Source organism: Phoca vitulina, unplaced genomic scaffold (genome assembly GCF_004348235.1).
Source record: "Phoca vitulina isolate PV1807 unplaced genomic scaffold, GSC_HSeal_1.0 scaffold16, whole genome shotgun sequence".
NCBI classification, from domain to species: Eukaryota; Metazoa; Chordata; class Mammalia; order Carnivora; family Phocidae; genus Phoca; species Phoca vitulina.
In genome coordinates this window covers 24,832,969-24,858,395 of record NW_022589719.1, presented here as the reverse complement: position 1 = coordinate 24,858,395, position 25,427 = coordinate 24,832,969, and the positions used below count along the sequence as shown (strand labels likewise).

General features: G+C 45.2%; 1 protein-coding gene and 1 pseudogene across 1 annotated transcript in view; both read right to left on the bottom strand.

Annotated features, from left to right (window-relative positions):
• The window catches only part of PTPRJ (protein tyrosine phosphatase receptor type J), a 53,264-nt gene that overhangs the window by 15,442 nt on the left and 12,395 nt on the right, over positions 1-25,427 (bottom strand). Inside the window, exons 7-20 of the mRNA XM_032414158.1 lie at positions 24,408-24,665; positions 19,448-19,705; positions 18,467-18,745; positions 16,165-16,455; positions 12,184-12,315; positions 10,524-10,734; positions 10,285-10,409; positions 8,743-8,830; positions 6,088-6,129; positions 5,540-5,548; positions 5,353-5,440; positions 3,091-3,181; positions 1,131-1,204; positions 892-1,026 (exon numbers count right to left, since the gene is read on the bottom strand). Coding sequence (XP_032270049.1) covers positions 892-1,026; positions 1,131-1,204; positions 3,091-3,181; positions 5,353-5,440; positions 5,540-5,548; positions 6,088-6,129; positions 8,743-8,830; positions 10,285-10,409; positions 10,524-10,734; positions 12,184-12,315; positions 16,165-16,455; positions 18,467-18,745; positions 19,448-19,705; positions 24,408-24,665 — 2,081 coding nt within the window. The remainder of the gene's footprint in view (positions 1-891; positions 1,027-1,130; positions 1,205-3,090; positions 3,182-5,352; positions 5,441-5,539; positions 5,549-6,087; positions 6,130-8,742; positions 8,831-10,284; positions 10,410-10,523; positions 10,735-12,183; positions 12,316-16,164; positions 16,456-18,466; positions 18,746-19,447; positions 19,706-24,407; positions 24,666-25,427) is intronic.
• LOC116638292 lies at positions 19,712-24,285 on the bottom strand (annotated as a pseudogene).

The window sequence follows — 25,427 nt, the reverse complement described above, 5'->3', positions numbered from 1 at the left end:
ACAAACTTCTGTATCACAAGCCACGTGAAGACGGGAACCACTGTTACTGCTCATTGTTATCTTTCCCTCTCCCAGCCCCAGCACCTAGCACAGCACCTTACACATCCTTGGGGCAGGACAGACAGCTGCTAAATTAAAGTGAAATGAAGAATATTAAAAGGGGAGAGCGGAGACTTATCTGGGGAGGAGTCTGAGATCTGGGGTAGAGGAAGGGTTCCAGTGCTAAAAATTAGGTTTGATCACCAAGCTAGTCGAATCCCTCATCTCCCGGATGAAGATGCTGGCTGGTTAGAGACACAAAGGGCCCCCATTCCCAGCACTGAGATAACCAGAGCCCCAGGAGCTTTGCGAGGAGCTAACCCCACTCCCACGACTTGTAACTCTAGCAGCAGTGACCTCGTGAATAGAGAACATTGATGTTTATCCACAAAGGAAGGTAACGATAAAATACTTTAAAAAAAAAAAAAAGATATGTTTAAACTTTTCTCTTAGAGGAGAAAAAGACAGAAAACAAGTTTTTAAGAATAGAGGTGCTGGTGTTTTGGGGGAGTGTTTTCTTTAAAAAGATAAATGCTGGGCACCTGGGTGGCTCAGTTGGTTAAGCGACTGCCTTCGGCTCAGGTCATGATCCTGGAGTCCCGGGACCGAGTCCCGCATCGGGCTCCCTGCTCAGCGGGGAGTCTGCTTCTCCCTCTGACCCTCCTCCCTCTCGTGCTCTCTGTCTCTCATTCTCTCTCTCGCAAATAAATAAATAAAATCTTTTAAAAATAAAAAATAATAAATAATAAATAATAAAAATAAAATAAAAAGATAAATGCTTAAGATACCCTTTCACCACAGTCAAAATGAATGCATTAATTTTATTTTATAATTTAAATAAAAGATACTTACCCTTCCCTGTTCGACACATTTGGTCAACATAACAATGGCATATACATTTTTCTCCCAAACCATACGCCAGAAATCTTTCAAAGTGTTGGGCAAAGGCCCTTGTGTAGCAATAAAATCTTTCTTGGAATGGTAGCCCTAGAAAATGGAAAGCAACCCAAATTCAGTGTCAAAGACACAAGGAGGAGCCCTGAAGATTTCATTCGAACAAGCGGTGCTCTGAGCTCCTCTCTCCCACTTACGGGCATGTAGTTGGCATTGACGTAGTCATCAGCTGAGTGGGTCTGGACGGAAAGCTTGACACGGGAAATATCATCTACGGCATTGAGAGAAAAAAGGTCCTCATTAGAAGCAAATGTGTGAGGAGAGTTACATACAAGAGAGAAAAGTATAAAATGGCAACACAGGGGCTCCTGTCACATCCTGAAGGTGTGACACGTAGCATTTTACGGAGATGACCTTCCTTGACCCTTAGAGTCAGCCCAAGTGACTGGCACAGAGGAGTCAGGCAATTACCCAGCAGAGCTACTCAGCAGCAGAGCCAGGATTCGAACCCGGGCAGCCTGGAGCCAGGGCCCAAGCTCCTCATCATGCCAGACCTCCTTCTTGGACAACACCAGCCTACTGCTGTTAGCATCCTTGGGTGTGTGTCATGAGCCACAGGATGCACTGAGCAATTTTATTTATTCCTCAAAACCACCCTTCCAACTTTTGTGTCCATTTTACAAATGAGGAAACTGAGGGTCAGCGAGATGAAGCACTGATGTCTGGTCAAGGGCACTCAGAATTCAAATCTAGTGCCCTTTCCACGAGGGAAAGGTTTGTATACTTTCTCTATTCTCATACAGTACTGAATTCAAGGATGAACTGAATATGTAAGACTACTATGGGTGGGAAGATCTAAAACACAAAGTCCTTGTGCTTTCATCTTAAAAACGCACACACAATTTATCAGTTGCGTATAAACACTACAAAAAAAAAAAAAAATGCACACACAAGCCTGCCCAACTCAAGAAATGAAATAATAAGGTTAGAATTTCAAATGTCAGGTGGAGAAATCAGCATCACCACCTGCGTTTCCCTGTCTGGCTACAGACCATCTCATCCTCCCCTGGACAAAATAACACGCCAGTTCTAAACTCAGTGACCAACATGAGTTTCAGCCCAAAACTTTCCCAAACTCTGGATCTGAAAATCTCTGCAACATTCACAAGAACAGGCCAATGATCCTGAGTTAACCGTGGATGGGCAGTGCTGAGGCAGATCCCACCAGCCTGATTTTGAAAGCATTTTTCCTGGAACAAGGGTCAATGTCTGCTGTCAATACAAGGAGGGATGGTAGGGGGCATGAAGAGAAAGAAGGCAGAAGCTAAAAAATCCTGAATCTAAACAGAAGTTAATGTTTTAGACCGGAAAAGAAAAACACAGCTTCAAAGAAAAAAGACAATGTCTCTAAATGTCCTCGTGGAAAAATTATCAGCAGAGCCTATAAATTACAGCAAAATCAGAACACAGCTGCAATCTATTGATAACTTCTTCATGCCCTAATTCCCACCCAAAAGAGAGACCACAAAGAACTTTCTGTGGAGGAGGGTTTACATTTCATCTCAATGGATGATGTGATAAATAATTCTCATTTTAAACCCAGTTTGTTGTTATCCCCGTCCATTAGGCAGACATTGTTACTTCTCAATATGTGAATTCAAATACAAGTCATATTTAGCTGTGGAATGCACTCATCAGCCCACCAGAGATGTATCTGGACAAGCAGAAAGCGTTCCTCCCTGCCTGTCCTCCTCCTACTCCCTTCCTTTCCAGAACAATATTAGCTAAAATAAGGGGCTTTAAGATAGAGGGGATAAGAGCATAGACTCTGGCCCTTTCCCTGAAAGAAATGATAGACCAAATCCAAAGCCTGGGCTGCCATGGCCATCTGGGTGACTCTGGACCAATCACCTAGCTACCCTGTGCCTCATTTTCCTCATCTGCAAAACGAATATTCTACTGCCTACTTCATGAGGTTCTCCTCAGGACTGGATTCAATGCAATATGCCTAAATACAGGGCTTAGCACCCCGCAGGGGACTCATGAATGACTGTGGACGTGGCTAGTCAGCATCTTGATCCCACTCTCCTCCACTGTTAGAGGTGCGGCGGCCAGTGACAGAGAAAAGGGAAGATTGTGTGGAAAAAAACAACTTACAGGGCAGAACATTATTATAGCGATTCTTTCCTCTATTCTCAGCCAGTTCTGCCGCATATTTAGGTAGACTAATTCCAACGAGCTTCAGATCCTGAAAACAAAACAAATGAGTTGTCCGTTTATTTAGTGCCCGGATATCACTTATACTAAGCACAGAGCATGACAAAGTGGGAATGCAGAGGTGTTCAGGGTTAAACTGTGTCCACCAAAAAGATAAGCTGAAGTTCCAATCCCTGGGACCTGGGAATGCACCCTTGTTGGGAACTTTGGTCTTTGTAGCTGTCATCAAAAGAAGACGAAGTCATCCTGGAGTAGGGTGGGCGCTTCATCAACAGGACTGATGTCCTTGTAAGAGGAGAAGGGACACCAAGATACAGACACATGGGGGGAGCCGGCCATGCTGAGATGAAGGCAGGCAGAGGAGTTAGGCTCCCACAAGTCAGGAATGCCTGGGGCTTCCAGAAGCTGGCCGAAGCCCGGCAGGATCCTCCCCTAGAGGCTTCGGACAAGGCAGAGCCCTGCCAACACCTTGATTTTGGACCACTGGCTTCCAGAACTGTGAGAGATTAATTCACTGTTGCTTGAAGCCCCCCAGTCTGTGGTGCTTTGTTATGGCAGCCCATGGGAACTAACGCAGAGGTTCAACTGCAAGAGAAAGGATAGAAGGCAAGAAATCCTTGCCCTCAAGGAGCTTACAACCTGGGAGGGGGGTGTAGGCGAAAATAACTAACGTTACAATGAGGCAGAACTAAATAAATGCTGGACGTCGGGGACAATCAACACGTCACAGATGAAACAGACCCAAAGACAGAGAATTTACGTCCTGAGCTGTGCTTTGAGTAGGTTGAATGGCGGCCCCAAAAAAAGCAGGCCCACGTCCTAACTCCCGCAACCTGTGGCTGTGAGCTTCTTTTGGAAAAGAGTCTTGGCAGATGGATTTAAGTTGAGAATCTTGAAGAGAGGTCATCCCGATTCTGTGGGTGGGCCTCAAATCCAGTAACAAGTGTGCTCACCCAAGACACCCCTAGGAGAGCCACAGAGGGGAGGAGGAGGCCACAGAGCGGAGACGCAGCCCCAAGCCACAGAACACTTGGAGCCACCCACATTGGAAGAGGCAAGGAAGGGGTCCCCCCCCACCGAGAGCTGGAGGGAGCCCTGCTCTGCTGACACCTGACTTTGGACTTAGTAGAGCCTTTGTTTTAAGCCACCAGTTTGTGGTGATTTGTTATGGCAGCCATAGGAAGCCAACGCAAATGGTGAGGAGATTCGACCGAGGCAGAGACAGCAGTAGTGGAGGTGTGCGGAGGGCAGCAGGGCAGGGCAGGGAGGGCAGCAGGGCGTGTGCAGAGGGCAGCAGGGTGTGTGGGGAGGGCGGCAGGGCAGGGAGGGCAGCAGGGCAGCATGGGGAGGCCAGCAGGGCAGCGTGGGGAGGGGAGCAGGGCAGGGAGGGCAGCAGGGCGTGTGTGGAGGGCAGCAGGGCAGGGCAGGGAGGGCAGCAGGGCAGCGTGGGGAGGGCAGCAGGACAGCGTAGGGAGGGCAGCAGGGCAGGGCAGGGAGGGCAGCAGGGCAGGGCGGTGAGGGCAGCAGGGCAGAGAGGGCAGCAGGGCAGGGCGGGGAGGGCAGCAGGGCAGCGTGGGGACGGTGAGTGTGCATGGCCGTTCTGAGGGAGGGGCTCCAGGCTGGTGGGGGTGGTAGCACACGGGGACAGAAGCACAGAAACTCCTTCCACAGCACTTCACATAATGCTCAGGAATGGACCTGGGCCATGGCCCCCCATGCCAGACCCCACAGCTGCCCAATTACTCCAGTTAACAGGCCTCAGGCTCCGCGGGGAGCCTGCTTCTCCCTCTCCCTATCCCCCTCCCTCCTGCTTGTGCTCTCTCTCTCTCTCTGTCAAATAAATAAATAAAATCTTTAAAAAAAAAAAAAAAGAAGAAGAAGAAGATAGCAGGAGGGGAAGAATGAAGGGGGGGAAATCAGAGGGGTAGAAACTGGGAAATGCCCAGTTTCTCTCCCTCTCTCTGCATAATCTGCATTTCTCAACGAGATTAAACACACAAAGCACTAGCAACAGAGGTACATCTAAGTGCTCCCAGCCCTCACGGCCACAGTGAGACCCCTGGGGGACACACAAGAGCTCCTCTCCCCTCTAAGAGCGCCGCCTCTCACCGAGCGCTTTTCCCATGCAACAAAAATGGGTGGTTTCCCAACTTTCAGGAGACAGGTAAAGCAATTAAAAATACATTATTTACAATCACGTACTTCATATTCTTCTGCAAACCCACAGTTGGAGTCCGCTTGTTGTTTCTTAAAGTAGGCCTCGAAATTCTCCACTTTGATTAACTTGGATCTAAGAAAACAGAACAACTTAGGACTTTTTTACATTCCATAATGTTCACGCTCAAAACAGAAAAATACAAGGTATTAAAAAATTAAAGCAGCTACTCACTTTTTAGGTCTTCATCATGGAAAGGGAAAGGAAAAAAAAAAGCCATTAGAAACACCGATTCAATCATGACTCTAGAAATGATAGTAAACATCTTCCCAAAAGAACAAAAACCATAGTAATAAATGGGGGAGGGAGGGTCACTATAATGTTATTTACAAAACACTGAAATATAAATCAGGAAATCTCACTTCTAGATCCTCTCATGTAACTCATTGGCTTTGTGACTTCCAACGAGGTCTTCTCCTAGATATTGATAACCCATTTCTTTTTTCTTAAAAATCACAAAATACATATTTATTGGTAGAATATGGAAGTAAGGTTTTACTTGCCTTAGTAGAACATGGCAAGGAAGCTACTAGCTTCAGGAGACTAATAAACATAGATTCCTTCCAGAAAAACAAAGCTGGTAAGAACTTCTGGATGATCATGGCCAAATGTGTCAGTCAGAAAAAATGACAGCAAGTTCCACCAAAACTTCTCTAGATAGTCACTGAACAGATTGGAGGATTAAATGTCTTCAAATAAAGCTCGTAACTCCAGAGACTTACTTAATTTGAGAAAAGGATACTTCATTATTCTTCGCATCTTTCCTGTTTTAAAAGAAACACCCATTAAGACCGAAAAAGGGTAATTCTGGGCTTTTCCCCTTTCATGTATCTACAAAATGCCTTTTTTATATTTATGACACTAAATCCTGTTCCCTAACACTAAGCTTAGAGGTCTAGGCAGCAAACCCTGGTTACAAATCTGTGAAGTAACTCTCATACCATCCAAAAGTATGGAATAATCTTGCTCAGGCCACTGTTAGAAATATCTTTGGGTAAATGTGTATCAGCAGCATGACCCTTTTGTAAAGCCAGAGTCATTTTTTCATACTGATCTTTGAGAAAGGCTTCCTGATAAGTTAATGGAATAAACCAGAAAATATCTTCACTATAGGAAGAGTGGTGGGGCTCCTGGCACTCTCCTGCATTGCTGGCTAAACCCCATATTGGTGTTTAAAAAAAAAAAACAACAAAAAACCCACCTTCTGGAGGGCAATTTGTCAATATGTATCAAAACTGAGGGGCACCTGGGTGGCTCAGTGGGTTAAGCATGTGCCTTCGGCTCAGGTCATGATCCCAGGGTCCTGGGATCAAGCCCCGCATCGGGCTCCCTGCTCCGCGGGGAGCCTGCTTCTCCCTCTCCCTATCCCCCTCCCTCCTGGTTGTGCTCTCTCTCTCTCTCTGTCAAATAAATAAATAAAATCTTTAAAAAAAAAAAAAAGAAGAAGAAGAAGATAGCAGGAGGGGAAGAATGAAGGGGGGGAAATCGGAGGGGGAGACGAACCATGAGAGATGATGGACTCTGAAAAACAAACTGAGAGTTCTAGAGGGGAGGGGGGTGGGAGGATGGGTTAGCCTGGTGACGGGTATTGAGGAGGGCACGTTCTGCATGGAGCACTGGGTGTTATGCACAATGAATCATGGAACACTATATCTAAAACTAATGATGTAATGTATGGGGATTAACATAACAATAAATAAATAAATATAAATATAAATAAATAAATAGGTTAAAATAAAAAAAAAAAATGAAAACAGGCATCATACCCACTGAGCCAGCAACTGCCCACTTTGGAATTTAGCCTAAGGAAATAATCATGAATGTGCCCAAGGATTTAGGGACAGGTTAAGTAACCGTGGCAAAAAAAAACCAAAACCGAAAACATCAGGAAAATTGAATTATTTCCGTAGAGTTGAATACTGTGTATCCACTTAAAACAAAGATTTGAAGCTGTCCACAATGTCTTAAATAATAAAGCAGACTAGAAAATGATACATGTGATTCCTGTGTGTGTGTGTGTATTCATGTGTGAGTTTCACAATTACATCAATGTTAAATGTAGTTTTGTGCAGGTGCTGTGATCATGAATTATCTCATTTCTTTGCTCTTCTTCTTCTTTTCTGTTTTATCTTTTGCCACAAGAATGTATAACTTTTATTTCAACAAGAAACAATAAAGCTGTTTTGACCCTTCCCTCACACACACAAAAAAATTTAAAATCTGCCTGTCAACCCAACAGGGCAAGATGGCGGCAGAAGAACCTGGCGCAGCCATTTTAAGGAACTCGGAGCCAGAATGAAATTCCCCGGCTGGCAGCACCTGTTGAGTGCAAAAGAATCCCAGCAGATACACAGGCTTCCCCCGCCCCACACATGGTCAGACAGGAGAGCGAGCAATGAGGTGTAAACTCCAGGTTCAAGTTCACTTCCACACTTCCTACACTCGGCTTGTGTGTCCTCACAATGGGGCTTTCAAGACCTGCCTCCTAGATGATGGACTCTGAGAAACAAACTGAGGGGTCCAGAGGGGAGGGGCGTGGGAGGATGGGTTAGCCTGGTGATGGGTATTAAAGGGGGCACGTTCTGCATGGAGCACTGGGTGTTATGCACAAACAATGAATCATGGAACACTACATCAAAAACTAATGATGTAATGTATGGTGATTAACATAAAATAAAAAATAAAAAGACCTGCCTCCTAGAGCCCCATGAATACGAGAGCTGATGGAAAACACAAATCCAGGCACCCAGTAAGCGCTCAAAACAGAGATGCTGCTATTTTTACTATTTACGCACCGTACTTATTTAACGCTCCTCGGTGTCACATCACAGATCGTTGTAGACGTCGAAGCTGCCCATCTGCTAGTCAGACAGCGTGTGTTCAAACTTACCAACTCTAAATGAAATCTCTGAACACCACACAACTGACCCATGAACCAGAAGGCACGGTTTCCAGGGAGCAGCCTACACCGCGGTGTTTGCCGCGACCTGGTGCTGGCCGGGGCTGCGAAGAAGTAGGACTGGCCAGTCCGTAGAGAGTGTGGAGGACGGGGACGTGGGGGCCCAAGACACCAGTCCTTCCAACTGTGTGAATGTCTGAAATTTTCCATAGTAAAAAACTCCCTTAAAAAGTAGAGTATGGGGCGGGGGGAGGCCTGGGTGGCTCAGTGGGTGAAGCATCTGCCTTCGGCTCAGGTCATGATCTCAGGGTCCTGGAATCGAGCCCCGCATCGGCCTCCCTGCTTGGCGGGAAGCCTGCTTCTCCCTCTGCCACTCCCCCTGCTTGTGCTCTCTCTCTCTCTCGCTGACAAATAAACAAAGAAAATCTTAAAAAAAAAAAAAAAGTAGGGTACTATCATCAACATAAACAACAGTCACCTTTTCTTTCTCCAGAAGATGAAGCCTCCCACAGCCACAATTACCAGGGCACCAAAGATGCACCCGAACACTGCTCCGCAGATGACACCTGAGAAAAGTCCAAACGGGAGGCACTTAGAAGGTGCTCGCGAACTAATAATACACTGCATGTTAATCGAATTTAAATAAAATCGAGTTTTTAAAAAGAAAAAAGATGTTCACAAACAACCAGCCCAGAGTCCTCAAATCAGAACGTGTGTGTGTGTGTGTGTGTGTGAAATACCTTTGGACATAAAATTAGTCTAGGCATTTGGGAGCCGGGTTCCCAGCCCCAGCCCACCTCTAACGGGCTGGTCTTGAGAAAGTCTCGGCTCCCCTCCCCTCAGGTTCCTCAGCTGCAAATGTAGGGAACTGGGCTGTCTGTGATTTTCGAGTTGTTCTTACTGCTGATGTCCTTCTTCAAATGAAATTGCATGCAGCAGCCCAATATATAACACAGAAAACCAGGCAGAAACGCTCTTGTGGAGGTAGGGTGGGGGCGGGGAGGGTGTCAGGACTGGAGCGACCCCTGTTTAAAAGCCACTAGACAAGGGAGAAGAACCATGAGAGACGATGGACTCTGAAAAACAAACTGAGGGTTCTAGAGGGGAGGGGGGTGGGGGGATGGGTTAGCCTGGTGATGGGTATTGAGGAGGGCACGTTCTGCATGGAGCACTGGGTGTTATGCACAAACAATGAATCATGGAACACTATATCTAAAACTAATGATGTAATGTATGGGGATTAACATAACAATAAAAAAATTTAAAAAAAAAAAAAAGCCACTAGACAAAATGTTCCCCACGGTTCCTGCTGCCTCTGATTCTGCGGGACTAATGCCCCGTACGAGCAGAAGGACCTACAGCACTGTGCTCAAGTGACGTAAAACCCATGTGTTTACTGGGCAAGGGGGTGGGGACTCCCTGAACTTTGCTCCTGGGGCTTCTTTCCCGAAGCCAACAACTACCAAGTATAAAAACCAGACAAACTAACGAACCAGTTGATCACTTTGTCTCCGGCTTGAAGGTATATACCACCCCCCTGGGTCCCCAAGGCTCCCGAATCACTACATTCTGTGTGACAGAGGACAGGCGTGCTTGACAAGGAGTCTGAGGCCGGAGTGTCAGGCCTGCGTCTACGCAAGTCACTGCCCCTCTCTGGGCCTTCACAGCCTCATTTCTCAGAGAGGAGCTGGACAAGATGACTTCTGTGGCTCCTTCTGACCCTCACGTTGGAAGGTTTTATGCTCTGAAAGTCAAATGGTGTGCCTGGCACGTGGGCACACAAATGACCACACTGAGAAAAAAGGACTAAATGTGTTTGCAGAGTGGAAGGGCAACCGGCATGGGGGGGGGGGGGGGCCGGGCGCCTCCTTCCAGGAAGCGGAGGTGGGTCTTGGTGGCCACGTGACATCTCAACTTCTGGGAGGAGCGACCAGCCCTCCCAGGGAGCCAAGGGAAGCATGCGGACACCGGAAGCAAAACCCCCGCTGAAATGTTAACAGCACTGTTGTTCTTTCTCTACCTGGATCCTGGGGCAAGAACACTGCATCTGAATAGGGACCGAAGGACACGTAGCTCTCGGCCCCATCTATGAGTCCGTTACTGTGAGGGTTAAAGGTGATGTTGGTGAAGCCGGCCACACAAGCCCTATGGGATGACAAGAAGGAAAGAGGTAGCTGAGACGTGGCCACCACCCCAGGCATGGAAAGCTTTGCACTCACGAGGCTCAGCCCCAAAGGGCAAGAACCACTAGGCCATTACCGATAGGAGCCCAGGGGTTCCAGCTTCCCATTGTAATAACCATGCGTGGTTGACTCGTTCCCAACATCGACTTCGTATTTCAAGACTTCAGCCAAGCCCTGAGAACGTCTCTTTTCTTCTGTTGTTATGAGGTATGTCACGTAAGTGTCTGAGGCCCCCTTTTTGAAATCCTCATACGTATATCTCAAAACATCTGCAGACGGGTGAGCAGCTAAGAAAGGCACACAGGGAGAAAGTCATAAGCAAGTGATTGCCGACAGAGATAAGTTTCCCGGAACGCATCTGAATAATGGCATAGACCCTGGGCAGTAATGGTGAGAGCTGCCATCTCTCACATGTGTGCTCTTGTGTCAGGCTTTACTTATACCAAGTTCTACGTGCCTTACTTACTTAATCTCTGTGCACTAAACAATAGTCACTGACAGTAGTCTTCTCACGTGGGTTTACTACCCCCATCTTACAGGTGGGAAAATGAAGGCACGGAAAGCTAAAAGGACCTGGGCCCAAGGCCACACTGCATACACGGTGGGGTTGATTTCTAACCCAGACCATCAACTTGGCATGTGCGGTCTCATCCACCACAGGCTGGTATTGGTCACTCTGGTCACTCTGAAATATTGCCTCCTCCATTCAGCGACATCTAAGCTTGGATTTTGCTGAAAACCTTTGCCACAAAATGACTTGAAACAGACCCAAAATGAAAAGACAGAGAGTCTGAGAGAGCTCAGCATCAGTTGTTGAAACTCTGCCATGGGTTTATGACACCAGCAAATTCCTTGTCTTCCAGGATCCCCAGACCCCTTACGAGGTGCTTGACCTCTCGGTCCTCGAGGAGGTGAGGACAGTACCATGGGCTGAGAGAATGGGCAGAGGCAGCACTGCATTGTTCACATTTAAAGAATCAACGAAAACAACAAAACTTGGCCCTGAAAACCCAGCCTTGTGCAAAGCACCCACATGCAGCTAACAAAGACACCCTCAAATCATGCCCTTCTTCCCACCAAAGAATGTAATGGAGTCCTGTCCGGGAAAAGGGGCATGTGAGCCACCTCCTCTCTCAGCTGCAAGGAAGATTTTTCTGCAAGTTCCCACCACAAACGCAGAAATCACTTTCTGTTTTCCTTCAAGAGAAAGCTACCCTTTGAGTGTGATGTGTGTGCGTGTATATGTGTGCACGCGCGCGCGCGCGCGAGAGAGAGAGTTGGTTAAGACTAACATTCTGTCACCTAAAAGACTCTGTGCTATAAAAGAGAAGAAAAACCTAGGTCAGAGGTCAGCAAGGTATGAACCTACAGGCCAAATCCAGTCGGTTGCCCATTCTGATAAATAGTATTTTTTTGGAACAACCACACTCATTCTTCACGCCTCCCCTGCGGCTACTCTCAACCCACAGAGCCAGAGTCAGGTGGCTGTGAGAGAGACTGCATGGCCTGCGAGGCTTAAACTATTTGCTATCCAGCCCTTTACAGAAAGGCTGTCAACCCTGACCTAGATCATCGGGCAAATAGCTCACCCACCCCCTTCTGAGTGCCAAAGCGTGGGTGACAGTGTAAAAACAGACATGTATTTGTATCTCCAATGTGCCTCAGTGGGCACAGGAATGGCCCCCGGTCACGGCATGGCTCATGGGCTGTTCAACCCATAACTGACCCCTCCTTACCGTTCCCAGTGGTGAGAATGAGCGCATAGGCTTTGAGGGGTCCGTGGCTGGCTTCAAACCCACTGAACTCAACCTTTACTGAATTGTGACTGATGGACGTGATATTCGGGGATCCATCTGGAGAAGGGGGGTCTGAAACAGAACAAAACGAAACATGATTACCCACCATTTAAAACCAAAGGGGGAACAAAATTATTAAGGGGAAGTTTGCTGCAGTGCCCTCAAGCTCTGCCCTTGCTCTCGGAGCGGTGTGGGGGGCTCACGCAGAGCACATCCAGAGCAAGGGACAGGGAAGGAAGTGGGGGGCAGAGACAGCAGATCCCCCAGCTCATAATGGCACCTTCGGCGTGCCCAGCCACACACCCCAGCAGGCTCCCAGCAGCCTTGTTGCTTGAACAACCTGCCTTTCCTATCTTCCCCCAGCCCCTCTGACCTAGAGAACTGGGATAGACAGAGAGCGAGAGAGAGCCTATGCGGCTGGAACTCTAAGGGGGGAGCCATCTGCAGCCACTTGCCCGCCGCGTGGATGCGGCACCAGACAGCATGGTTGGCTGAGGACAGTGATGGAACAGAGAGACCTGGAGAAAAGCAAAGCTGACATAGAGAGGATGCACTTTCTCCTGAGGCCTGGCTGTGTTCCTGGTCCACATTCTTCAAACTAAAGTCCTCATTTATTTTGCTGGAGTTGGTTAAAAACGCCACCTAGAAAAACCCGACCAACCCTCTTCCCAGAAACCAGAAAAGCCCACGCAGGAACATTCCATGCACAACCTCCATGACGACGTGCCTCCGCTTTCTGAACTGAGCTTCTGAGGTCAGCCTCCGAATTAATACAAAAGGAAGAAAATGCTGAATTAAAGATGATCCTTCTCCACACACACACACACACACACACACACGCTCTCTCTCTCTCTCTCTCTACCTAAATTTGTCTCCCACATACAGTTAGAGTGTTTTCATTATTGTGGTCAAGATTCAGGGAGACTGGGCGCCTGGGTGGCTCAGTTGGTTAAGCGACTGCCTTCGGCTCAGGTCATGATCCTGGAGTCCCGGGATCGAGTCCCGCATCGGGCTCCCTGCTCAGCGGGGAGTCTGCTTCTCCCTCTGACCCTCCCCCCTCTCATGCTCTCTCTATCTCATTCTCTCTCTCAAATAAATAAAAAAACTCTAAAAAAAAAAAAAAAAAAAAGATTCAGGGAGACTGAGAAAACTGAACGAAAACACCACAGCGTGGCTCTCACATTTGCACCGCCCAGCACGGCAGCCACCAGCCACACGGAGCTGTGAGCTCATAAAACATGACCAGCCCAAATTCGGGCGTGCTAGACATGTAAGACACAGACTGGATGTCAAAGACTTAGCATGAGAAAAGAATGTAAAATAACTCATCAATAATTGACTTCATGTAGAGTACATGTTGAAATGATCCTTTTAATATACTGAGTTAAATAAAATGTGATTTAAATCAATGTTGGCTCTTCCTTTTTTTTTATTTTTTAATTTTCGTAAAGATTTTATTTATTTGAGAAAGAGAGAGGGCAGAGAGAGTGAGCGCGCTCGGGTGGGCAGGGGAGGGGCAAAGGCAGAGGGAGAGGCGGACTCCCCGCTGAGCAAGGGAGCCTGACGCCAAGCTCCATCCCAGGACCCTGGGATCACGACATGAGCCAAAGGCAGACACTTAACCCACTGAGCCACCCAGGTGCCTCTTTTTTACTTTTTTTTTAATGCGGCTCTTAAGAAATTATTTTCTACTGGACAGCACAGCTTTGGGCAACCTCTCAAGTAACTGAGAGCAGTGACCACTTGGGGGCGCTATCCCCATTTCTAACTGTCAACCGCCTAGCCAGGCTTCCTAACCCAGGCTCCCAGGATTCCCCTCAGCTCTTTGCCTTCTAGCTGCCCAGAGGGGACTAGATCGTCAGTAGCATGCTAGCTCATCTACCTGCAGGGCTGGAAATCCTTTCCCTCTCTGCTTATCTGAAGCCTATGCTCCAGGGACCCTGTCTGCCTTACTCACCAGTGTCCCTTACCCCGGGGCATAGAGTGAGCAACTAACAAATGATGGCTAAAAAACCATCACTCCATTTCTCCAAGATTTACCCATCCCACACCTCCCAGAGAAAATACAGTTCCACTTTTATGGTAAATAAAAGATGTGTTAAATTTGTATATAAAAATTCATCTGTGGGAAGGGGGAAACCTGCGTAGCTCAGATGGTTGAGCGATCAACTCTTGGTTTCGGTTCAGGTCATGATCTCATGGGTCATGAGATCGAGCCCCGCCATCAGGCTCCATGCTCAGCCCGGAGTCTGCTTGAAGATTCTCTCCCTCTGCCCCTCTTCCCGCGCCTACCCCGCCCCCCGCTCGCTCTCTCTCAAACAAATAAATAAATCGAGGAAAGGGAGAGCTACAGATTAAAAAGTAAGAGAATTACTAGACTAAAGAAGTGGTCATTATCCAAACCAACCATACTGTTCAGCTTCAGAAACAACTATTTCTGACAAGTTCCTTTTCTTCCCTAGACACTGTGTGTAGCCCCAGAAATACCACTTCAGACATGGCTTACGATCCTCAGTGGCTGAAGAGATGACATTATAAAACAGAACTACAAAAAAGGTTCATTATTTCTATTATGTTCTAGAGTGCTGCAGAAGCCCAAAGGAGTGTCACCCAGGCCATCTGATACAGTTGTGTACTATACAACTCCAAGCAGCCCCATGCACACTGCAGTCCCTATGAATGGTGTCCCCTGGAATTGCGTGGTGCACAACCCCAGCACCCACACATGGCCGCTCTCAAGTGTGTCTTCCATACACATTACCTCACCTAATTTGTGTAACAGTCTTGAAAGCTAGTATTATTTCCCCTTTTTATAACTAAGAAAAACAAGACTCATAGAGATTAGGTAGCTTTTCTGAGATCACATAGCTGGTAAAAGGCAGAACTTAGAATCAAACCCAGGTCTGCCTGTCTAAATCCAAGGCTCTGTCCACAGAACCCCGCAACCACTTTTCAAGTCAGTGTCCCTGTAGTAAGAGACCTTCTTCTCTTACTATTACAGCCACAGATTCTCTGGAAAATTTCCAGAAACATTCTGATACCCTAAAGGAAACATACCCAGGGGTCAAAAAGCACAAAGCAAAACCAACCCACTACGTTGATCTAAGATGTAATGTAGGCAAAGACATGGCGAGGAAAAGACAGACAGATAAAAATGAAGCAAAGCTGTAAGAAGCAACATTTTTCCAAGTACAAAAAATAAGGACAATGAGCATGAAAAGTTTGACTAGTGGGACCCCCTGGACAGGAAGTGACCGCCGTTCCTCAAAATAGCTGGGGAGCTTGTCAATATGGACTCTAGGGAAATATGAATCTTGACTGGATAGGTGATCATGGTGCATAAAAGTACTGTTCACTTTTTAAGTGTGATGGTAATAGCAATGTGGTTCTGTCTGAAACAAAGGGGAAAGGAGCCTCTATCCAGGAGGAATACTTCTTGAAATATTTATAAATAAAAGTACAGAATGACCAGGACTGGTCTCAAAGTAATCCAATCAGGGAGGAGGGGATCTAAATCAAAGAAGTTTGGTCAAACTCTGACAAATGTCCAACTGGGTGATGATGGATATGTGGGTTTCTTTATGCTTTCTTCTACTTCTGTATCTGAATATTTCTATGAAAATGCTTTTTTTTAATGCAATAAGGGAACTTACCACTTAAAAGAAAACATGGCAATGAATTATTCTGTAAAATAAAGGAAACTTTTGGAATACTAAAAAAGAGTCCCTCTTACTCTGCTTTTTAAGACTAGATTTCTATAGAATTAACAGTCTATGCCAACAAAAACATGTATTTTAGCAGAAATTTAAAAAGAAATACAGATTTCTAGGCCACACTTGCAGATCCACTGGGTCAGCATTCTCCAGGGGTGACCCCAGTGCCACCTGCACCCCCCACCACCGCCGCCACCACAAAGCCTACCTGTGATGCCAGTGAGGCAGGTGTTTTGGGCGGGAGACGCCATCTTGTCACAGAAAGAGGCAGCGATGCTGATGTTGTAGGAGGTAGAAAAATTCAAATATGTGACTTCCGTCCTGTACTCAGTGCCGTTCTCTGAGGAGCAGCCCTCCAGGTCTGTCACATTTTTCCAAGCTCCTCTGCTGATCTCCAGCTGGAAGCCCATGTTGGTGCCGGGAGGGCAGGCCCACTTGAGAATCAAGGTTGGCTCTTTGGGGACAACTTCGCAGTGGAAGGAGGCTACTGGTACAGGATCTGCAAAGCAAGCACAGCTCATCGTGACAGTCTGGGACTTGTGCCTTTGCAAACACTGGCCCTTAGCAAGCAGCAGAATCCTGGCTCATCTGTAATGAGGAGAGAGCCATGAGGTACGGCAGAAGAGGCAGAGGCTGACCTTGAATCAGGCATTACTGAACTGTGTGACCTTGGCTCAGTCCCCCAACTAAGCCTCAGCTGCAGGACTGTATGGGGATTATATGAAACAGTGGCCGTCAGTCACCACGCTGGAAGAGAACAGGGCTCTGTGAGAGCTCACTGTGACGTAACGGTATGGAGCAGCAACTACTTCACCCACGTCATCTCATCTTGGGGCCCTCCTGACAATCCTTCTGGAAGAGGTAGGATTAATGCTGTCCCACTCCGCTGACGAATCAGCTGAGGCTTCGAGGGGTTACGTTAAGTCGCTAAAGATGACATGGCTGGTAAGCAACAGAGGCAAAACTGGACCCCAGATTTTCTAAGTCCAAGTCCAGGGTATTTTATAGACACACAACATGCTGAATAATCAATGGTAAATGGGGTCAGTTTCTTCATCTTTAAAATGGGGTGTTAGGGGTGCCTGTCTGGTCAGTCGGTTAAGCTTCCGACTCTTGATGTTGGCTCAAGTCATGATCCTGGGGTTGTGGACTAATGTACTGGGCAAGAGTATTATCACTACTTCAGTGCTGCAGTATTTTACAGCAGAAAAAGCACTAACAAATCACTTGGTGCACCTACCACATTCTCCACCTGACGCCTGGAAAAGTAATCTGCCCAATGCACACCTACCCCCACAGCTCCTCTTCCAGCCACTCCCAGTCATAAATGCTCATACATATTTCTCTTGTTATAGGTGGCAATAATTATAGATAAGATAAATATCAGCAACGGAAGCCACCCAAACCCCAAAGATCAGTGTCCAGACCAGGCAGATGGAGCCCCCGTTAGCAGAGGTGACTCAGAGCTGCCAGGATTTCTCTAGCTGCTCCACGTGAGAGGTCACAGGTCATCAAGGTCCCAGCTCCTATACTACCAGGGAGGCTGATCCAATGGGAACCCTTCACTTCCAAATCAGCCTGAACACACTTGAGTAGCTTGGTCAAAGGAAGAGAAGATATAGGTACAAAGAGGGTAGAGAATAAGGTGGTACACAGCTGCCAAGGTGACAAAGGTGCCCCAACCAGATCTGTGAGCCGAAGGACTCAGAAGCGTCTGTAAAACAGTCCCTGGGGTCCTCTCTGAAAGCTCCCTCAGTTAAACACAAGGCTGCCCCTCTCTTTATAGCACTATTTGCGCTGAGAGATAAGGATCAAGACAGGTGAAAAGGCTGAGCATCCATTTTAACAATATCCTTTCAATCTTCTTCAGTGAGGAAGCCAAACTATGAACTACAAGCCTGGATGGCATCCATTTCCTGGCCCATTACTTCTTGGGTCTCACCATCTACCCATCCGTCGCCCCCTTGCTCCCATTGGTCCACCCCTGCCATCCTGGCCTCCTGCTCTTCCTTCAACAAAGCAGGCATACTCCAGCCTCAGGGCCTTTGCACTAGCTGTTTCTCTACCTATAATGCTCTGTGCCCTGATAGCCATATGGCTGGCTCCTTCACTTCCTTCAGGTCTTCGCTGAACAATTACCTTTTCACTGGCGCACCCTAGATAAACATCTCATCGCCCCCTTCCTTGTTCTTTTCCCCCTCCCTAGCAGTAATCGTCATCTAATAGCTTACTTATTTATCTTGTTTATTATCTGTCTTCCCCACCAGAATAAAAGTTCCAGGAAGGCTGGGACTTACAGGTGTCACTTAACAGCGCCCGGCATATAGCAACTGCTCAATAAATACTTGTTGAATGAATAAATGATAAGACAGCACTAATAAGCTAATAGGATGTCTCAAAGAGATCAGTGTACTGCATACTACAAGAAACTTAATAAAGTCTGTGGAGGACCTACCTTCAAGGTCAGCACCACACAGGAAAGAGTCCAAGTGGCACCTGGGGCTACTCACCTGTACAGAATGACTGCCAGCTAGGAGCCAGGGACCAGGTGGTGTTCCCCACTTGGGTGAAGATCTCCACTGTGTATGCTGAGCCAGGTATCAACTCAGTGACTGTGGCACTGGTGACACCCATGTCTGTGACAAGTTGTGTTGCCCTGCTGGAATTTCCATCCTTCTCAATAAGAAGGTGGTAGATGTACGTATCAGAAGCTTCATCAGAGTTCTGCCAAATTAAGGATGCTGCTGTGGTGTTGGTACTTATTTCAATATTAGATACATTGCTGGGCCCTTCATTTAAAAAAAAAAAAAAAAAGCATGGATTAGCGTTCAATTCCAGGACTATTTTATTTACTGCCTCTAAAAATAGCCTGGCCCCTTTGGGACAGAATAAATAAAAGTTACGTTTGCTGACTCAAACGATAGAAGGCTTCCCAAAAAGACCTTCAGAAAATAATTATACAGATTAAGTCTCAAAAAAATTTTTTTAATACTTTTAAGCTTATCTGAAATATATTTTCCAGATATAATTTCCTATCTGTTTTGGAAATCTGATTAATGAAAGAGAAAAATATACTAAAAAGATAACACAAACTACCATGTCTACCATATAGTTAGATCAAACATTAGCAAGACACGCTTACTGCTGCGTGCAAAGCTCCTCACTTGGGCAATATCATCTAACATCAACATGACAAGGAGACCCTCCTCTTGTCTGTATTCCCAAGGAATGAATGGAACAGTTACGTCGTCCATGCTTATCGGATCACTTTCTGCTTCTAAAGACAATTCCAGGTTCACAGGGCTCAGCACCAATGCCAAGAACAGCAGGACCTTTGCTGTTTTCCAATGTTTTCCGCTTAAGCAGCTTCCTACTCTACCGGGAGCCCAGAAACACAGTGGTTTCCCCAATATTTAACCAACGCTTACTTCCCACCCTCCAGGACAGGATCAGAGAGAACAACCCTTGGCAGGGCATCCTAAGAAACTTACGTGTGTACTGTGCAGTGAAGCCGGACTTGCCCACGACGTGGTTCACTTCTGGAAAGACTGTGATGTTGTATAACGTGCCTGGAACCAAGTCTTTGAGAGTGATGGCTTTGTGAGAACTGTTTGTCTTGTTAAAGCCGTACTTGGACCATACATGCAGGCAGTAGATATAGTCAGAAGCATTGTCTATATTCTGCCACTCCAACTCCATTTCGGTTGTGGTGACTTGGAGCACACGGATGTCAAAGACTGCACTGGGGTCTGGTTGGAAGAAAGGAAGAGAAAAGGAAGTCTGTCAAGGACCATCATAATGCCCAGCTTGATTTCAAAGTGTCAAGACAACTGTTCTTTTGCCATTAAAGTCTCAAATGAGTTCACAAAATGTAAACTCCAAAACAAGTGAGAAACACACACACTCATTTCTTTCCAGGATTTTGGCTCTTCCATAACACAGATGAATGTACCAATTCATCCTGTCAGTTCTCTGGTCTTTTGCTTTTGCCCTAAAAACGCCCCCTTCGGGGGTCTTCTGGAGTGGAAATCATGTTCAGATTCCTCATCTGAGTGCTGATGACCAGATGGGTTCAATTTGTGAAAATTCATCAAGCCACACATTTAGGCTGTGTGTGTTTTTCAGGATGTATCCTGTATCTCGATAACTAGATTTTTATTTTTTAATCACTTCCTCAAAAGAAAACATCTTTCTATAACATAGTCAGGCATACTGAAGAGTTGACATTCACTAGGTAGGGAGAATTTGAGGCCGGGGTGAAGGGAAAACACACACACATGGTCCACCCTCAGAGCTGGGCTCAGAAGAGAAATCTCCCTCAGGAGTACTGTGGGGACCCTGATCTGCCCACCTCGCCTCTACACACTGAACCAGATATAATATGAATGCACAGATCGTGGCCCAGAAATAATGACATAAGCAGGGCGTCTTTTCCACCCTTGCTTTCAAAACACTTCTCTCTTCACCTGGGAACCACGGTCATCTCTACTGAGAGAAATTGAGTGGCTGAGGGGACAAAAGAGGGAAATATTTTCACTGTAAAACATTTTGTGGGGTTTTTTTTATCATTATTTTGTACCACATGCATATACTCTCTTCCAAAATTTTTTTTTTTTAAGTGTGTTCTCCTTAAAGGGAGGCAGCTTTGAGAGGCTTCTTTCCCTACCACCAAATTCCTGATGTCAAAGGGATTCCACAAAGACCATAAAAGAAAGCCATTATCTATAAAGGTAAAAGAACCTACAAATAATCTAAATATTCCACAAAAAGAGAAGGGCTTTGTAAACTGTGATCTGGCTACCTAATGAAACATTCTGCAGCCACTAGAAACATGAAGACCATAAAAAAAAAAAAGTTCAAATACAAAATACAATGATTTGTATAATAATTACAATGATATAAACAAAACCTATGACTGTGGACACAGATGTGAAAAGAATGCAGCTGCGTTAGACGAGAGGCGTTATTCTTGATTCCCTTCCTTTTGATGGTGGTAAAATACATATGATATTTATCATTTTAACCATTTGTAAATGTACAACTCGGCGGCATTAAACACATTCACAATGTTGTGTAACCAGCACCACCATCTATACCCAAAACATTCCATCACCACCAACATACACTCTGTTCCCATGAAACAGCAAATCCTCCCTCCTGGTAACTCCTATTTTACTTTAGTCTCTGTGAACTTGCCTATTCCAAGAACCTCTTGCAAATGGAAACATACAATATTTGTCCTCTGTGTCTGGCTTCTTTCATGTAGCCCAATGTTCTGGAGGTTCGTCCACATTGTAGCAGGTACCAGAATTTCATTCTTTTTCTTTTTTTTTTTTTTAATGTCTGATCTTATTTATTTGTCACTCAGAAAATCTCATTTTTGACTGGACTCAGACTTAGAGGTAGAAGCTCTCAGACAGGACAGCCTCCGTCTCTTAGCAGTCTGTTCCTGGCGTTTTTCTTTGGCCTCCTTCATTCTCTTGGCCAAAAGTTTAGCATATTCTGCAGCCTCTTCCTTATTTTTCCTAGTGCGCTGCTTCTTCAAAGCAATACGCCAATGTTTGCGCTGAAGGACACGTGGAGTGACAAGACGCTGAATCTCAGGCGCTTTGGTTCTAGGTTTCTCACCTTCTTTGTTTAGGGGCTTTCTCACAACGTACTGGCGGACATCAGCTTCTTTAGAGAGACTGAAAAGTTGGCGGATTCTGCTGGCTCTTTTGGGCCCCAGGCGACGAGGCACGCAGTATCAGCGAGTCCAGCAATATCCTTCTCCCCTTTTTTTACAATGACCAAGTTGAGAACACTGAGATTGGCATCCACAATGCAACCCTGAACCAATTTGCGCTTTCTCTCTCTAGTCCTCCTTGGTCTATAGCAGGACTGTCCCTTACCCAGCAGCAGGTGGACACGGGATGGGTCAAGACACCCTGCTTCGTGGGGAAGCCTTGTTTGTCATTGCCACCACAGATTCGGACCACATAACCCTTCCATTCTTCACCCAGAGCATCAGCAGCAACTTCGGTGGCCATACGCTTCTCATAAAAGTTGCCAAGTTTGCGTTCATCGTCCACTTCAATGAGTTTCTGGCAGCCAGTAGCTGGGAAAGAGATGTTCAGCTTCATCCTGAAGCAGCCTACCGCCTCCGAGGCACCACAAAAAAGAGCCAGAATTTCATTCTTTTTATGGCTGAAAAATATTCTGTTGTGTAGATATACCATATTTTGTCTATCCACTGCTCTGTTGACGGACACTAGGTTGTTTCCGCCTCTTAGCTATTGTGAATCATGCACTATGAACGCCGGTGTAGAGATAACTGTTCCAGTCCCATATATATATATATATATGACTGGAATTGCTGGGTCATACTATATTTGTTTCCCTTCTTCAAAATTGCCTTTAATACTGTTATACCGATTTTAGTAATAATATAAGTTGTTCAATAATAGAATGGTAATCCCCTAAGAGACGAGTGCCTCACTACCACTCTTCTTGATTTCCGTTCAATGAGACTCAACTATAGGCTACAGTACCAGACATGCCTTCTCAACAAACAGTCCCAAATTGCTTTGCAGCCGCACGATGTCAAAGTGTCAGTCCACATTCTTGTCAAGACCCCACTCTTCAAAGCCAGACAGAGGCCAGTGCACTACCTTGTCACTCTGGGCCAGTTAACTACTAAGCTCACAAAGCTCCCATTCCCTACTCTGGAAAATAGAGAGCTTAACAGTACCCACCTCATGAAGTTGTAATAAAAATTTAAAAATAAAGGATGACAGCCCAGCACTCTGCAGACCCCTACTATGTTTAACTATTATTACATTAAGCTCTGGTCATTGGCAAGTCACACAAAATCAAGGGTCCTGCACCATGGTGATCCTCATCATTAGCAACATTCTCAAAAGAAGAAAAGAAATATATGTTGACATTAAGACCCCATATCTCAACAGTCCAATCTAAAATTCAGACTTGAAAAGGAATTACTACCTTTCATCTGAGGAATGCATGGTAGCCGTTCTTTATTTTGGAAGCAGATCTTCCAAGTAACTAGCAATGTCTTAACCCAACCAACAGAGTTGAAGAAACCTACACAAGGAAAATCTCAAAAGCCCAACTGATTTCATGTGTGGCTACAGGAATTATTCTTATTTCTTTATTCTTCCCCTCTGCATAAAAGATTTCAATTCTCCTACAATCAAAGATCAAAGAATAGTGTATGTTTTCCAAACTTTCCCAAAAATATTTATTTCAGATTTTAAAAACAACAGTAATGAACATTAAGTTGTTTTCATGAGATACTTTCATTAATATCATTTAACCTTAAAGAACAATGTTGTTTATGAAAGATTGTAAATAATCTATTTGTCCAATAAAAGAGGAGTAGTTAAGTAAGTTACAATACATCCAGATCAGTGATTCTTAAACTTTTGAATCTCAGGACCCCTTTACCTTCTTAAAAGAGAATTTTTATTTATGTAGGCTATATTTATATTTACTGTATCAGAAATAAAAAATGAGGAAATTTTTAAAACATAAGAATACACAAGTATACATTCCATTAGTCATCCAAATGATGATGTCATCCCTTGTCATATAGCATCTGGAAAACTCCATTATACACTCATCATGAGAGAATAAAGGTGAAAAAACCAAGTATCATTTTAGCAGCATTATGATGATAATAATAATACCTTGTCAACCCCTTGAAAGAACCTAGGGGACTCACAGGGGTCCCTGGATCACACTTTGAATAACAATGATCTATCCCAGGGGTCAACCAAGTTTTTCTTTAAGGACCACAGAATAAATATTTTAAGCTTTATGGAGCATATATTTTCTGTTGCAACTACTCATTTTTAGCACAAAAGAAGTGACAGACAATATGTAAATATATAAGCATAGTTGTGTTCCAATAAAACTTTATAAAAACAGGCAGTGGGCCAGATTTGGCCCATAGGCCATTATTATCTGTTGACCCTTGATTTAGACAATGGAATGCCAGGCAGGTATTAAAATTATCCTGTAGAAATATTTATACTGAAAGGGAAAAATATCCGTAAGAAGCCGCTAGGTAGAAAAAAGCAGATTATAAAACCACGTGAATAGGATGACTTCAATGTTCATAAAAGAAAAAAAATACAAATATATGTACACACACACCTATATTATCTTAAAATTATAAAATCATAAAAGTTATCAATGATTATTTCATACACCAAAAACACACCAAAAGTTGTCAGTGATTATTTCTGGTTGATAGGTTTACTATGTGATTTTCTTCTTTTTGCTTGTCTGTGTATTTTATATAATGAATATGCATTACTGTCATGATAAATTTTTTTTAAGATTTTTCTTAGATAAAAAGAAAAGCAATATTTGAAAAACTTGACATTATAAATTACACTGATTTCCTTTAAGAAACAGTTTAACAGAAAACACAGCCTATTTGCTTACCAGTGCTATTGCGAACTGTCTGGGGATCCCCTTCAGTCCCATTTGGTCCTCTTGGAAATATTTCAAAAACATACATGGTTCCGGGGGATAAGCCACCAATGACAATACTTTGGTCGCTGGTTGTGTTCTCCTGAGATTCTCCACTTTCATCCTTTCTGGTAAGTATCTTAAAGAAATCTGAGTCATTGCTCCTCCAAGCTAAGCCAATTGCCCTTGTGCTGACATTCGTCACTCGAAAGTCAGAAACTGGACCAGGGGCTGAGGGAAGAAAGTAAACAGCTAGATTAAGAACCTATTTCTCCAGAAGACAAGGGTGACTGAACTTCACAAAAATATTTACACTGAGATTAAATGCACACTTGGGACACCTGACCTGTCTTTTTCTCTTCTTTGTATTACCATCTACAAAACAAGCCCCTCAGAAACTGGTATTTCTGGCCACTGAGAAAACACTTGGCGGTAAGAACACAGAAACTGCACGTTTTGGGATTGTACAAAGTCATTCACCAGAAATAAATGAACCTCTGTTTAGGGACATGCAGCAGCAGCTGCTGTTGACTGCTAAAACCGGTTCCCTACCCTGCTTTTTCCTTAGTCATACAGCCCCAGATTTTTAGCTGTGTACATGGCCACCAGAAATAAAGACTACATTTCCCAGCCTCCCTTGCTGCTAGATGAGCCATGTGGATAAGTTCTGGCCAATGGGATGTGAGCAGAAATACTGCCTGACTTCTAAGAAGTATCATGAACGCGTGGAGCAGTATCTTCTGCTCCTCCTCCTCCTTGTAGCTGGAATATAGACGCAATGGCTAGAGCTCAGGCTGCTTAGCTCTAGAACCAACTTCGTGGCTGCTGATCCCAGACTACAGCTCAGAACAGACATTCCTGGAGCTGCTGTGACAAAAGCTGCACCCTTAGGGTGGAAGTCATTCCTGGGTCCCAGCCTAAAGCCTGCTCCCCCGCTGTTATGACTTGAACTGTGTCCCCTCAAAATTCCTATGTTGAAGTCCTAACCCTCAG